Source organism: Sparus aurata, chromosome 12 (assembly GCF_900880675.1).
Source record: "Sparus aurata chromosome 12, fSpaAur1.1, whole genome shotgun sequence".
Classification (NCBI taxonomy): domain Eukaryota; kingdom Metazoa; phylum Chordata; class Actinopteri; order Spariformes; family Sparidae; genus Sparus; species Sparus aurata.
This window is the reverse complement of record NC_044198.1, coordinates 1,421,560-1,438,767: the sequence shown is the minus strand read 5'-3', so window position 1 is coordinate 1,438,767 and position 17,208 is coordinate 1,421,560. Positions and strand designations below refer to the sequence as shown.

Here is a 17,208-nt window from a genome sequence, read left to right as displayed (position 1 = left end):
AAAACATTATAGGCGGATTTGAATATTTTTAGAGAAGGTGTATTCCATGTTTATATGACTGTGCAAAGGTCTGGGGTAACATCTACAAACCAGCCACTGCAACAACCATTTACACAGTTCATAAAGGAGAATTCCATGATCACACCAACTAATTGCTTTTAAATTCATGTGCGTTAATGTTATTGGACCTGGTTGAATTGCAAACTGTACAAATAGCTAAATCAATGTCCAAGCAGGATCCAGTAGATAAAAAAGAAATAGTAAGATGGGAGCCCCGGATGATTTTGGAAAGGCCCCGGAACTCTGTGCCTCAAAAACAAAATAATAATAAAATAAAATAAAATCAGATATAATTGCCTAATGATGAAAATGCAAATGCAACATTGTCACCAGCGCTAATTGCCCAGAAGCGAAAAAGATCTCAAGATTATCCCGTTATCTAGGGAATACGGCAGTTGTTAGTTCGAGATAATAACTTGAGATCTTAAGAAAACAAATGAAATTAACTCGTTATCATGGGAAAACAGAGGAAATAAAATGTGTGAATGCATGGCTCTATTGGGCTTCCGTAATTATCTGTAAACCTTCGGTGCAATCTAAGTGACCCTGATGTCGTCGTTAACTACTGCTAGCTGTCATTTTAGATTATGCACACTAATGTGTATATTATAGCAAGGCATAATGCTATTTTAGCCTGTGTCAGACCTTGATTGAAAAGATTTGTGACGCGGTGATCGATATGCTCCTGCTTCTCTGACATTGCTACACAGAATGATGTTTCCTGCAATGATTTAATATACTACCCTGTTGTTTTGTTTTCTCAAGATCTCAAATTAATTATATTGTTATCTTGGGAAAACAAAGTTTCTTTTTCTCGAGATCTTGAGAAAGTTGTCCATTTATCTCGGGAAACAGGAAATAAAAAATGCACTTCCAATAAAGTGAAAAACCAGATGTCATTTTTATGTTGAGGCGGCGGGGTTGTTGTCAGCAGCTGCTGAATGTAACTAATGAAGTAACTTGTAATCTAACTTAGTTACTTTTAAAAAACAAGTAATTAGTAAAGTAACTAAGTTACTTTTTAAAGGAGTAATCAGTAATCAGATTACTTTTTCAAGGTAAATGAGGCAACACTGTCTGCAGATAAAGTCCCAAATGTTTTGCACTCCTAGTGATGCCCCTGGATGGGAGCATACAAATGTACACTGGTTCAGGAATGGAAGTAAATTGATTATAAATAACAAGTGTTTTATTTTGTTATGATTATTTGTTGAACTAACCTAACTTTTTGTTTTGTTTTGTTTTGTTTTTCACATGTCCAATAAATTTGCATTCAATATTTGTATACATTTAGGCCATAATAAAAAAAAAAAAGAAAACGGTATTCTCCATTAGAACTGAATCTAGTAATGTGCGAAAATTGCAGCAGAGGACCAGGGATTGATGAACTGGGAGAGGCACATTTAGGCCCTTTTATCCCCAATCAGTCTTGTTAAGAAGCACCCTGGCCACTTTCACATAAAAGTCCCAGCAGCAGACAGTCAAAGCAGGTCAGCTCTGTGACGTTTCTGTATAACTTTTAACACTATCAAGTCTGAAGTGAAAGTCATTGTATTTAACGTTAATCCTCTGTGTTTCAAGAGGTACACAGTTGGTCAATATGTTTTGAAGAAATTCCCAGGCATACGTTTCATGTAAAGTACTATCCAGGCCAGCACCAAATAAAGGAACATTATAGTTTTGTGTTTGTTTGTTTTTTTCCTAATCTAGTGTATCTGAACAGTAAATGATATTTTTGAACTTCTGTTTAACACCCTGTGTCTATTGCTCCTGGTTCTTATTAAACCATTGCTTCTGTGTCTCTGTTGTTGGTGTCAAAAGTTGACACAAATGCTGAAAACCCAGTCATTAAAGGAATTTTACTTTTATTTTAATGATGCTCTGTTTGTTATGTTGTTCCAGCCTGTAACAGCTACAGAGAGTTTTTATACCTGATGTTTGTCTGATCAGAGCTTTCCTAAAGGAGAAACTTAAGTGGCATGGGTTGAAAAATAATGTCAGTAAGATCATAAACAAAAAACAAACAAATGCAGCACTCCAAAGTTGTCTTTGTGTCGTAATGACGTGACATCAGGTTGTTCTGAGCCTCTCTGTTCAGACTTTCCTGGAAACACGCAGACACTGAACGGCTGCTTTGACCGAACAAAGTGTCTCTTTGATCAGGATGAAAGACTTTTTAGCAGTGTTGACATCAAAGACAAGAGGAGAGAAACCACCACTGCTTGCCGCTGACAGAGTCTTTTGCTAGATTAAACAAAATATGGAAAACACGAAAACAAAATCCACAGCAGATTGATGTGGCTTTGATAGAGACGACAAGTTATCTTGCACAGCAGTGCACTACAGGTCGGAGGTTAAACTCAGTCATGTTCTCTGCTGTGAAGAGACACATCTGACAAAACTAGTGACAATTATGAAGAAATACATCAACCAGAACATGAATAGATGAATGATTTGATGAAATTATGAGAAAATACTCATTACTCATACTCCTTCAAATGCTGCTGAAAAACAGCTTTAAAACAGGGCAGAAAAGGGCATGTGTTGGACTTTATTCCAACTGCAGCTCAACCACACCAGGCAGGCAGTAACAGTTGTGGGTTTGACTCCCCTGTTAAAGAGTCTCATTGTACTTGTGTTATAAAGCACTGTCATTCATGTTGAAAAAAATGAGCACACACAACCGGAATCTGCTCAGAGAAATATTGATATTAGGAAGATAAATCTGCAGAACTGGTTTGAACATTTAAATTCTAATGTTATTCACCTCTGTTTTGTCAATCCGTTGTTGAGGTAGATTGGCTGCAAAATAGTTTTTTCTATAGTTTTCCATTTTTCTTCTGTAACTGTGAAAATACTTAAATACTAGCAAATATAATTTGCACCTGAACTATATTGTGAAGGTGGCCGATAAAGTGACGGGTGTCCCACAGGCCCCCTGATGGTCTGAATCAGACTGCACAAACCAACCTCTGCTTTTTAATTCTGAAACTCCTCTTCGCTCTCCCTATGTGTAGTTTTGAACATTTACCTGTAGATTGTCTGTTGTTTTGGTTGCTCTTCTAGTTCTGACAGAGATAACTGGTTTTACGCAAGATAATTTAATCATGAACGTTTGCACAGTTTGCACAGCCTGAACTAAGGAGCTGCTCTGTAGTTTGGTGGTATGGCAGAGGACAACTCTGTATTTTTTGCCAGATGGCAGCAGGGTGAACAGACTGTGGCTTGGGTGGGTTTTGTCCTTTGGATTCAGACGCAGACACCTTACCTCACCAATACTTTCAGGCATGTAAAGCCTAAGTAGCGACAAAATAGATGCATATATGTCCGATCCTCTTATTTTAGCATGTGTGACAGATATTCAGAGGGTGGAAACTAAAACTGGCTAAATTTAGTCATTTACTCAAGAATAAACCTTACACTATACTAATTAAATTAAAGTCAGCAGTCGGCCCACAATGAATCTGCTCCTATTTGTTATCATTTAGTCAGGCAATGCAGACACATTTTAAGGGCTTCATCATCTTGCTTAATGTCATATACTATCTTCACAATCAAATCAACAGTCACAGTACTGACACAGCCTCTGGGTCTTGGGCCCTGGTAATGTTGTGATGATCACTTTTGAGCTTGTGTGTGTAGTTGGAGTTCTGTTGACAGTTTATTTTCACTGATGAAGAACTATGCTGTTGGTGATCTCATGTTTCTCTGCTTCTATCTAATGTCCCCTTTTCTCTTCTCCTGTTATAGCCTCAGACACCTCCTCATCTTCCCCCTCATCCCTCTCATCTACTCTTGGAGGTTTTGTGGATTTTACTTTCACCCAGGAGCCTCAGGACACAGTGACTGTGCGCGGTGGTGTGCTGCAGCTCGATTGCCAAGCACAGTCAGAAGCAGTGGCAGAGCCTCCCACTATCACATGGCGTAAGGATGGCGTGCTGCTGAGTGCGGTGGTGGATGAGCGGCGATGGCAACTGGCTAACGGCTCGCTGCTAGTGCAGAACATTGTGCACTCACGGCACCACCGGCCTGACGAGGGCAAATATCAGTGCCTCGCCACACTGGAAGGACTGGGGAGCATTGTTAGCCGGACCGCCAAGGTCACTGTGGCTGGTAAGAGACTGCTCTACTCTATTTTATTGTGACACAATTTATGTTTTGCTAAAAGCACATAAGTTAGTAGAAGTATAGGGTACTGTTTTACAGATTTGTCAGGTGTAAGGACAATGTTCAGACAAGTATTAAATTATCTGCATGATTAAGCCAAAACAAACTTGCCCTTGTCTCTTAAATGCAGATACCAGCTCACATTTAGGTCTTCTTCTGACCTCGGTCAGTTTGCCTCCACCTGGCTATATAATGCTAAAAGATGACTTAAAATCGTCTCCAAAAACAATGAGAAGAAAGAAGGAAACAAAGGGAGCGGGAAGAGGGGAAGGATAAGAGAAGAGAGGAGGGGAGATTCTCTCACTCAGATTGATGATTCTATGACCTGTTCCTGACCTGTCCTTGACAGTTTTACACACACACACACACACACACACACACACACACACACACACACACACACACACACACACACACACTTACAATTGCTCAGCTTCCTCCATTTATTCTACTGTACTTATTTAAGAGAACCGAAGACATTCACCTCAGATGTAATTAAGCAAGAGAAGTGAAGCTTCAGATAAATACGGTTTATGGAGGACGTTAACAGACACAGCAGCTCAAAGGCTGAAGTGCATCACCATCTCGAATAGTATGTTGGCTGCACTATCCTCCTGACTGCCAGGAAAAAAAATATTGTCCAATCACATTTTTTTTTAATTCCCCAATCTTTGTAAGGTAATTAGAATTCCTAAATGAGGAAGAGAAAGGTACCAAAGCCCCACCCCTTCACATTTGGTATCATTGAAAAGCTCTAAATGTCCTCTGTAGATAGCAAAAAGAGTTAATTTAGTAGTATAAAGTGGGTGGGAGATATTCAGGTTTAGAAATGTCCTCCACAGAGGACAAATTTGAACTACTGGTAGTCAGGAGGCTATGCAGTAACAGACTGTGTGACAGGATCAGGGATTTTAAGTTCATGTTAACTTTGTAGGAGAAGAAAATGTATGTAATGTATACATTGGATCATATAATTAACATCATGAGTTAGACACAGATTGGGAAAAATGTTTTCATGTTTTTTAAATAATTGAATTCCCCCTCTTCTGACCTTCAATTTTAACAGGATCAAAAACACTACATATACCAAACAATTGGACGGTGTTCATTGATTTTGAGTAATAAAGTAATAGCAAGAAACTAGACATGAACAGCAAGCATCTTCTTTATAACACATATTAATTATCACATGCGGGGACCACCCTTTCTGGAGGTTCCTCAGGTCCAAAAAATGGGTAAAGTTGCTATGCTAACAGAGCCTATTCATGCCTTTAAACATTTAAAATGATGAATTAAGAGTTTCTCCATGCATTATGGGGACTTCCAGAAGAACCAGTTAACACGTTTACAGGGGACCACATTTTGCATAAATTAGCATACTTCACACATTTTTTGTGACTAATGGGGACCAATTTTTACATTACATGGCGAATTATGTAGTGTCTGATCAAGTCAAATCCCAAGAATATGTAGCACATCTGTTACAGTTCAAATTTTGGAAAGCATAGATGTTGATGCTGACCATTGTTCTAGCCTCTTTAGCCACGACTCAGTAACCACCAAAACTCAAAATGTCATAACTGATGCAAGACACAGAACCCTGCAGTGCTGTATCTGACGTCACAAAATAACACAAGTAAAGGGTCACATTACTCTGGTCAGGTTATGTCCTTTGTGGTTTATCATTAAAGGTACAATATGTAAGAAATCTAAAGCAACTGGTCGTAAAATCATCCTAATATGTCACAGAGACTCAGGAATGATGTTCATATAACATACTGAACTCACCAACAACAACAGTACAGCCAAAATATTCACATTAAAAAAAATCTTTTGCAGACCGCAAATCATGTTGATGTTTTGAAATCATGTTTTGGCATGTGGCGCCACCCACCGCCGTCTACAAATCATTGCAGTAAGTAGAGTCTCAGCTGCCGAGCAACCACAGTTTGCCAGTTACAACTGAGCAAAAATGGCGGAGGCAACGAAATCTAAAAGACCTCGTTATGAATCACAAAAACGCCAAGATAACATTCAAGGCAAAGCGAGGGTCTATATAGGAGATGCATTTGAACGGTGGAGACAGTTGAAAGCTGAGAGGAATTTGAAAACGGATGCAGAATTGGCTACCCTTCTCCTAGACAGGTAAGTTAAGCTTGGCTAACTTAGTTAGCATCCTAGCTTGACATTTCGAATACTTTGAACTATTGAGTAATAACATTATTCATTTCGATCATAGAAACAAACTTCAGCAGCACAGCTAATGCTAGCAGCATTAGCACTGTCCTGGTACGGGCATCCGGTCTCCAGCATGCTGCTGTCCAGCCGCTGTCCGCTCGGTGTCCAGCCGCTGTCCGCTCGGTGTCCAGCCGCTGTCCACTCGGTGTCCAGCCGCTGTCCACTCGGTGTCCAGCCGCTGTCCACTCGGTGTCCAGCCGCTGTCGGCGCGTTTGCCAGCAGCGGCTGGACAATACGAAATCTTACATTTGATACATAGCCAAATTTGAGTCCTCTTTAGGTCTTTGCATGTATATTGCCATAAACTATATAACATTATAAAAGGGGAGGCAAAAATGAAGGACAGTACTGTCAGATATCATGCATAACGTTATTCCATCTGATATGTCCATTCCTAGTCAACAGCTAACATTACCATAAATAATAATACATCTTGATCTTTACTGAGAGAACAGAATTGTGTGTCTTAGAGCCACTCATTTATGATAAAACGCTCAACTCTTTAGCTACATGGGTCTGAGCACCTCCACCCCCAGTAAGAGGCGCAGACTGGGGAAAAAAATCTTGGCAACTCCATCACTGTCAAGTATTGGAGGGCCATCATCTGATACCCTTTCTATTGAGGAAGGAAAAGTAAGCTGAAGGAGTATACGCCAACCGCTCTGGCAACCTCGAGTCTGGAGGAGAGGGGGTGGAGGGGGAGGCGGAAACGACTCGCCGCAGTATTTTGAATTTGAGTGTAGTAACCGTTTTTGGCCACATTCTTACACATTGCGCCTTTAAGTAAGTCAGCTACAAGCTGTGGGATGTGTCCAAATACCTTACTATTGCAAACATGGAGTACAACCACATATGGTTATATTTTGTTTAGCAGCACCTAGATTCATGCAGAATGCCCAACATTAGATTTTATATTAGAAAAAGAAAAGAAAGATGAGGAACCACTATGCCATTGATTTGGAGTACTAAAGGTGAGTCTTAAGGGTTGGATAATGTTTCATTATGTTGCTTGGCTTATAGTGTAAAATTGTAAGTACTATCTATGAAATGATCACACTAATACATTAAATTGCCAAAACTTGTTGGTCACCTGCCTTGACTCGCATATAAACTTAAATGACATCCCATTCTTAATCCATAGGGTTTAATATGATGTCGTTCCAACCTTTGCAGCAATAACAACTTCAACTCTTATGGGAAGGCTTTCCACATGGTTTAGGAGTGTGTAAATCGGAATTTTTGACCATATTTCCAGAAGCGCATTTGTGAGGTCACACACAGATGTTAGATGGGAAGGCCTGGCCCTCAGACACCACTCTAATTCATCCCAAGTTCATCCACACCAAATTCTCTCATCCATGTCTTTATGGACCTTGCTTTTTGCACTGGTGCACAGTCATGTTGGAACAGGAAGGGGCCATCCCCAAATTGTTCCCACAAAGTTGGGAGCATTGAATTGTCCAACATCTCTTGGTATGCTGAGGCATTCAGAGTTCCTTTCACTGGAACTAAGGAGCCAAGCCCAGCTCCAGAAAAACCTCCGCCAAACTTCACACTTAGCATAATGCAGTCAGACAAGTACCGTTCTCCTGGCAACTGCCAAACCCAGACTCGTCCATCAGATTGCCAGATGGAGAAGCACGATTCGTCACTACAGAGAACGCGTCTCCACTGTTCTAGAGTCCAGTGGTGCCATGCTTTACACCTTTGCATATGACACTTTGCATTGTACTTGGCTTGGATGCAGCTGCTCGGCCATGGAAATCTATTCCATGAAGTTCTCTACACACTGTTCTAGAGCTAATCTGAAGGCCACATGAAGTTTGGAGGTCTGCAGCGATTGACTCTACAGAGAGTTGGCGACCTCTGCTCACTATGCGCCTCAGCATCCTCTCACCTCACTCCGTCATTTTGCGTGGCCTACCACTTCGTGGCTGAGTTGCTGTTGTTCCCAATCGCTTCCACTTTGTTATAATACCACTGACAGTTGACTGTGGAATATTTAGGAGCAATGAAATTTCACAACTGGACTTGTTGCACAGGTGGCATCCTATCACAGTACCACGCTGGAATTCACTGAGCTCCTGAGAGTGACCCATTCTTTCACAGATGTTTGTAGAAACAGTCTGCATGCCTAGGTGCTTCCTTTTATACACCTGTGGCCATGGAAGTGATTGGAACACCTGATTTCAATTATTTGGATGTGTGAGTGAATACCTTTGGCAAAATAGTGTATGTGAAAGTGAAAAACAGGATAATGATATACTTTAATGCAGTGTTTTTTCTCCTGGCGGTCATTTTTTACAATTTTTTTGACAGGACCAGGATTCATAGCACTGACAACTTTCCATAACTACCTGCTCATATGCAAAGGCACAGGACCTGTTTCTGTACACAGAGCCTGAACACGATTCTTTCCAGGCTTTGGGTTGACTGACCTAGGTTTGAGTTTACAAATTCACACGTGTCACCACAGAACTTTTCTTGTAAACAGAATGTCCAAGTCAGGTGTTGTGGTGTCACATATGGTGGGACTCTCTGAAGCGCGGTCATTGGATACATCATAAAGTAAGCATTTTCTTTGTTTGGGATCATGGCTTTCATCGCTGTCTTCTGAATCCGAGTTGGGATCTGGCACATATTCTTCCTCACTGTCTGATGTAGTATCATATGGTTCTGAGTCATCTGGACATGTGTCTTTCATCTTGAAAAGAAATAAATGCAGCCACTTAGATATATTTTCTTTATACAAAACACATTCCCAGTAAATCAAGTACTTCATGACAGATTATGGAAAAATTCTACAATGTCCCAGTCAATTAATTGATAACTTAATATCATGCTTGTTGTCCGTCTCAGCCGTGGCACATCCTTTCCAGTCTGTAAGCACAAGTGACATTGTAAGTCATTATAATTCTACAATTCTACTGCATTTCTTCCTACAATTAGCTATTGTGTGTCGTCACACATCTTGAAAACAAGATGCTTAGTGGGGACATTTCACATACAACGTTGTCATCGTTTATTGGGACCAGTTGTCTCCAGGTCATCAGAAAACTCACGCAGATAATACTTGTACACTAGAGTTAAAGTGCAATGTGGGGACTTTGAGCTTCGAGCTATATTGTGGCCCAAGGAAAATTTATATTACAGTTCAGATCCATCTTAAATATCCCTAAAGCATCTGCCTTATGGGTGCATTTGATTAAACTGTTTTGCTGGCCTGATTCACAATAGATTCGCTCATAATGACCCTGCTTGTTGCATTTACTTCCTTAACAGATAACAACAGCATTAAAAGAAGACTCAATGAGACTCCAGAAGTTAACATCAACTATAAACGTACCTGTTGATAAGTGTCTTGTGGACAGGAAGTGTCAGTTATCTCTGTCTCTTTCATGAGAGCACGGCGGGAGCCTGTAACAGGAGGAACATCCTATATGGCTGTGGTCATCTGCAATGATTTGATGGAAGAAATAAGCAATTATTTAAGAAGCAATTGGTTAATTTCATGTCAATCTACCCTGGTACTCAAAAACTTTGATAACTGTCTTAATTAGCTGACTGTTAACTCTAGCAAATGCTAATTTATGCTACACCTGTGTTCAGCTAGCGACCTACAAACAAGAAAGCCGACAGATTCAGTAAATAAATAAATGGCTACACAATGCATCAAACTGTCATGGCATTACGCTATTGTATATTTCAAGAGAATACTAAATACTTACTGATCACACCACTTGTTACACCTTGTTTCATCCATTTCAGTGGTGGCATGGAGCTGTTGCGGTGGCATCGAGCTGTTGATGGGGCACTGAGCTGTTGCGGTGGCACAGAGCTATTATACTGGCAGTTGTATGATAGTCTACTTCCTGTTTAATTTCACATTAAAAGCCTACTGGTTGAAGTCACAATATAATTGCGATTTATTGAAGGGAAGGTAAGGTGTGCTACTCAGTGAATTAAACAGGTTTCCTAGTCTTGTCTGCAGGGGCTCACAAATAATTTTGCTGCTCCATAGATGAAGTTCATCGCACTTACGATAAGAGCAGATATTGATATCGCATTATCTCAATTAACATATATAGATATGTTTTCTCCTTTCCACTGCGTTTTAGAAATGGAATCATGGACAATAAACAAAAAATATATTGAAAAAAAAATTCCAAAAAAGGAATGCCAAAGTGAAAACAGATTTCCACAAATTAATGAATATATGTGTCATGTAAAATAAATGATTGCATAAGTATTTGCCCCTTAAAGTCAGTATTAATTAGATGAATCTTTTGCCTCAATCACATCACTGAATCTTGTGTGTGTGTGTATAGATCTTAATCAGGCCTGCACATCTGGACACTGCAATTTCACTCCATTCTTCTTTGCAAAACTGCTTAAGCTCTGTCAGGTTGAACAGGGTTCGGGTATGAACAGCCCTTTTCAAGTCCAGCCAGTTCCCTATTGGACTGAGGTCTGGGCTTTGATTGGGCCACTCCAGAACTTTCACCTCGTTGTCTTAAACCATTTCTGTGTAGCTTTGGCTAGTAGTAGTTGCAGACTGCTTCAGGATGTCCTCCAGGATTTCTCTATATTTTGCTGCGCTCATTTTACCCTCTACCTTTACAAGTCTTGCAGGGGCTGCTGCTAATAAGCATCCCCACTGCATGATGCTGCCACCACCATGCTTCTCAGTGGGGAGTGTGTGTTTGTGGTGTCGGAAAACCATAGCGTCTAGTCTAATAGCTAAAAAGCTCCATTTTGGTCTCATCAGACCAAATAATCTTCTTCCAGTTGACATTGGAGTCTCCCTTATGGCTTTGGGTGAACATTAGTTGAGATTTAATGAGCTTTCTTTTTTACCTCTTGCTCGACCAGCTCACTCTTTTGTATTCCAGCATCACTTTATTAGTTTAATTTTTGCGTTAGTTCAGTCAAGTTTTGTTATAATACTTTTTGTCTAATAAATGGGAACCTCACCCCAACATGGACAAACGCATGGAAAATTGTTTGTTGAGCGTGTAAAAACAGTCTCCCACTCACATGCCAAGTGACTACAGGAGGGCAGGATAGTCGCTATAAAAGTAAAAACCAGAACTCATCTGGAGACTTGGAGCTTCTTTGACATCTTGGGACGCAGCCACATCATCGTGATCCTGAAAGGAAGGACAAGTTTGTGGGCACTGACAAACATCTGGAGGTCCGGTCAGTACAGATGCTTGTATTGCTCGTTTGGAACAGCATTGCGCTGATACGGCAGTCGGCTGCTTTGATGTCGATGTTTCTCATGCAAGACTTTAGTCATTGTGATTACTTGTGCATTCAAGGAAACTGGAGGAAAGAGATTATCTTTCAACTTTTTGTGTGACTGCGATTGTGTCGTGTGGATAAAGGTTGCGCAGGCTGTGCGCATGCATATCTAAAATAGCGCAGTACTCGGTTGAAGCGTCTTCTCTTTAAAGCGCCAATACGCTCTTGTTGAAAATGAATGGAATGCAATCTGTATAACTTTGTAAATTTCAAAAACATATGCACAATTTTGACAACAACAATTTGTATTTGCATTCTAAGTAATAAAATTGGCTTGTTAAACATGTTTGTGGTTTTCACAGTAAAAAAAATCTAATTTCTTTGTGATTTTAGGTCCATTGTGTTACTACAGTGTGTCAAAATGAAAAAAAAAAGTGGTCAAAAACGGCCAATTATCCCCCAGACTCCTACAGGCGAAGGCTAATAATTGAGATCAGATTATACACTTCTCCCCTCAGATATCCGATCCAGTGATTTTGGGCCAATACCAATTCTAAATATCTGATCGCCGCATCCATATTTATAGTTTTAGCTGGTCATTTTGAGCTAAGCATTCAACAATAAGGTTGGTCAGGGGCAAGTAAAATCAAAGCATTTGAATAGGAGCAAATAAAGTATGTAGTTTGCTGGTTTGAATCCTAAAACAGGAAGATGAAGTGAATGCATGTTGATTTCAGGTTTCAATATGCCTCTTTTTCTTCTCGTCACTCCTTTGCTTTAATTCTTTATTCCTTCCTTTCTTCTCCTCCTCAAACTCCCATCTTGATGATTTGACCCATTTCTCTTCCTCTCTGACTTTACATGCTGTGCTGCTTTCCTTCATCTTGGTATTTTTCATTCTGTGTGATCAGAATCTCCTGTCTGATTGAAAATCCACTGTACACTCTCCACTAAACCATTTTGATTTCATGAAGCAGTCCACTCCAAATGTATACAGCATGTTCTCTAATCAGCTCCTATGAAGAAGAAACCTGATGCTACGTTGATACACAAAGACCCTTTGATAGCAAAGGGTTACAAATCCGCCTTCTTGTTCTTAGTCAACAACATTATAGTAAGTAGTTGTTAGACACGACAAGAACCTTGTCATATATTTTGTTGAGTTGTATTCTTCGTCATCCCAAATGTTTCCAACAGAGTTCAAAACCAGGGAAAACCAAATCAAACTACATTTTATTTGGTCTCCTGTCACTATAACTTCTGATATAGAGTCAGGGGAGTGACTAAAGGAAGTCATGTACAAGACTAAACATAACATTAATTAAAGCCGCAAGCAGCGATGAACGGGCCCTCACTCCATGCATGTCGGGCTGTGGGCACTGTCGGAAGGCACTCTCACCTGTTACTTGCATGTCAACGTATAGTGTATGATTTGTAGAAAACAAGCAGTAAATGTCAGGTAAATCAGATGATGTTTGTCTGATTTCCTGTGTCCAGTGGGTGTTGGTATGGCTATGACACAGTATTGATGCACAGACATATTCAGTGTGACGCCCTGTATATGTGTGAGGAATTTGGTGGAGATGGGAAAGTTGAAGTTATAATGACTTCCTGCTTTACGGCAAAGCATCGAAATGGACCACACTGTCATGACTACTAGGTATGATGAGGCAAACGTTATTGATAAGTTTTCATCCTTAAGGTCTGAGAATGATACTGACTGAATGTGAAGTCTGTCCTGTTAAATCTGTAGAAGGACTATGTTAAAGTACGAGACATGGAAATGGGTTAATGTAGCAGCGCCACACCCACACCCAATGAAGTTGAATTATACAATTTTTCAACAGATGTGACGTATATTCCAAGTTGTTTGAGTTTTGGGGTGTGTTCAGGCCTCCAAAGCTGGGCTTAAAGTGCAGAATGAAAATAAGATTAATCCTAGCAATTCCAATAGGTCCTCGCACAGGTCAGTGCTCTGGCCCTAATAAAAGTGAAACATAACTCAGCACTCATCAGAGACTCTGGTTTTCTGTCTTCTTTACCCCTCTCTTCTCTGTAACGTTAACTTCATAAAGTATAGTATGTTTGTCCTCTGACAATGGAGTTCACCTCTGTGGATCACTGCTGCAGTCGGTTGATAAGTGAAAGTGAACATCCACTTATTGATACCAAAAGTTAAAAGTAATCTCTGGGCTCTCCTCCTATAAGTAAAGGGTTCCATATCAAAGCAGAATCTGATGTGACTCTGGGTGTTTATTCCTCCAGAGCTGGTTGACTTTAAGTAGGTGAGCAGTGGGTCCTGCCCCAGCACTCCGCCCAGCCCTTCCCACATAACATTTGACAAATGCTTTATGTTATGTTTTGATAGAGAGACTGCTAGAATCAAAAATTATATATTGTACATCTAAGTTTTCACGTTGACAAATTTTCTCGGAAGAAATTGTGCCAGCCTAAGGAGTTTTTGTTACACAAATTGGTCATCCTTCATGTTTGTACACAATAAAGATGTTGTGTACTACAGTAATCCCATTAGGAAATATGTTCATACACCATCATTCTGAGAAACCATAACACTTCCACTTTGTTTAATGATACACCTCAAATATTTGTTTTTAAGATTTATGAATTATATTAAAATGTTGAGTGTCCAGGACTTCAAACGAAATAGGGTAAGGGTTAGTATCAAAGTGACAAAAACAGGGGAATATGTTTTATGTTTATGTGTGTGTATGTATACAGCTGCAGGCAGAAGTGTGATCCACATTGGAACAGACAGCAGCAGAACTTACATAAGACACACAATTCAAATTCACATCAGCATTCCCTTCACCTCCGATCTGTGTGATGTCACAGTGGCTCAAGTCCTTGCCACCATGAGGACGCAAAAGTCTGCATCCAGCAGTGACTCTACAATTCAAGAGTCAAATTGATCATTTCTAATGTCACAGAAATAGAAAATTGGTGTTTGTCTCAGAGTTAAAGTTACCCAGCTGTGGCTGTGTGAAGGTAAAACAAAGGAGGCAGATAACCATTCTATCCAGCATGAAAACAAAATAACAGAATCACAAACTGCAAGGGAAATGAGCTACCCAACTGCAGAAAGCAAACTGCAGTTTAATTTATTTTGTTTCTGATTGGAAATGTCATTTTAAATGCATTAAATTAAACACATGCTTATGAAACATCAGTTTTCTAGAACTTAAACATTCTACATCAGAAGAAAACATATTCATATGTATATAGTTTTTCTTTAGAACCAAGGTTTGATTCTGTATTGTGCTGTGGCTTAGAGGCTGAGACACCAGCCATGAAGTGTAACCTCCCTGGCTCGATGTGGCTAATAGGGCTGGATGATATGGCCTTAAAATAAAATTGGAACGTTTTTAGGCTATACCATGATACACAATTGTAACCCTCTTCCAGGCTACTGTGAGTTCTTAATGCACAAACCACACACACACACACACACACAGTATTGGGGTTTAGGGTTCTTTTATTTCTCCACCCCACCATGCAATCATGCAGCCTGGGGCCGAATACGGCTTGTGCGTCTCGTCTTCTCCTCCTTTTCTCCTGCTCCTGTACTGCTCCCCTGCTCTCAGGCTGCTCTCCAGTGCATCTCTCATCTCTCTGCCATCTGAGGTCCAGCTGCTGCTGCATTTAAAGGGAGTGAGTGATTAGTAACTGGGTGCCAGCTCTGTTAATCACCCACCTAGCTCTGCTCTCCTGAGCACTCTCCACCTCTCTCTCTCCCCTGCAGCCGTGCCCCAACCACGCTCACCTCCAAAACAATATATACCTCAATATGTTGAAATCTCCTTAATAGCACTTCATAAATGCAAGGACCAGGGAGCTAAATTAATATCTCAATGTTTCCAATGTCAATATTACAATAATATTATAGGGATGACTTTAAGTTTAGAAAATTACATCACTGATGCCAACTTAAAACCAGAACAAGACAACATTCATACTATATAAAACCAACAGCATCAAAAATGTAAGATGACATATAGTGTCATATCACAAAACAATTATATACATTACACATATTATATATTATGATCACTGGAGGTTTCAGCCTAACAAGAAACGTAATGATGGGTTACATTAAGCTGCTTCCACAGTCGACCTATATGGATTCTTCTCTATTCTTTTGGAAATGGTTTATTTTTGTTATGTTTTTGAATGGATGGGTTTAACCGAGTTTAGCATAAAGACTCGAAGCAGGGATTGAAAGTTACCTACAGCATCACACTCACAATTTAAGACATTGCACAATTTCTTAATGTTTATTTAATCTGATTACAAGTATCAATTTGAGATTTTATTCATGTACTTTTTTATACGATTATAAAATGATCTGTTTTTAGGTAGTAGCTAGGTATGTTGAGCCACAATAATGTCCTCTTGGATGGCATCATTTTGTGTGTTTGTGTAATCAGTGGTGGAGCACGTGACTTGTCTTGTCTTTTTTGATTTTGTGACTATATAAACTCAACTAAAAATGTCATAAAAAACATCAACACAGAGAGGAGAATAAACTTTAATGAATTCCTGACATTGCTGGAGATTTTAGTTAATCACCAAAAGGCCCTGACAGCCATGTTGAAATTAAAACTGAGCCACACATGAGCTTCAGATGATAATCTAAGCAGGTTTTTCAGTGTGAGAGCAGAATGAGGCTGGCAGTCAGAAGGGTCATGTGTTCATGTGGCTACAGGCTGTTTGTTGTTGAAGTGAATGTGATCAGACAGTTAGCAGTGTGGGTCCTGAATACAGGAGGCCGGCACTGCCTCCCCACACTCTCACTGTCCTCATGTCCTTCTGTCCTTCTGTCTGACTTTCATCAGTCCTAGTGCAGTTACTCTTTCCGTCTCACATCAATGCCTGCTGTGCATCACGTCCCTGATCTTCTTTCCCTCTAATGCTCCTGTGTGTCTTTGGTTACTGATGCAGAAGTACTATCAGTACTGACAGCAGTACTTTTTGTAGATAGAGCGATGTACCTAATAGTACATTCAGTGAATATCATTCAGTATATTATAATTCAAGCTCAGTGCAGTACTATTAAGTACTGTTCAGTTTAGTTTAAACAGTATAGTTCAGTGCAATTCAGTGCTGTGCAGTAAGCATGACAATGCTTCACTTGAGCTCAGTTGAGCTCATTCTGTACGGTCCAGTACAGCGCACTACAGTGTAGTATGGCACAGTTGAGGCGTGAGTCAAAGAACGATCGACAAAAGAAAGCATAAGCCCCAAGAGGCTATGGTTTACAGTGGTTTTGGAACAGCTTAGGGGCTTTGGTAAGCACAACATCAAGCATAATGCCTAAAAAAAACCCTATGGTGTTCTAAAATGACTATAAAGAACAGCTGATAAAAAACATACAGCATATACCTAAAAAGGTTTCATCAAACACAGCAACAAAAAATGGATATGTATTGATAGCAATTATTAATTTTTCTGCCAAGCTATATAGCTCCTCGGTGACATTTA

The 17,208-nt window shown here is 39.9% G+C and overlaps 1 protein-coding gene across 1 annotated transcript in view; it reads left to right on the top strand.

Annotated features, from left to right (window-relative positions):
* dcc (DCC netrin 1 receptor) overlaps positions 1-17,208 on the top strand; it is a 474,778-nt gene that overhangs the window by 98,414 nt on the left and 359,156 nt on the right. Inside the window, exon 2 of the mRNA XM_030434685.1 lies at positions 3,811-4,173. Coding sequence (XP_030290545.1) covers positions 3,811-4,173 — 363 coding nt within the window. The remainder of the gene's footprint in view (positions 1-3,810; positions 4,174-17,208) is intronic.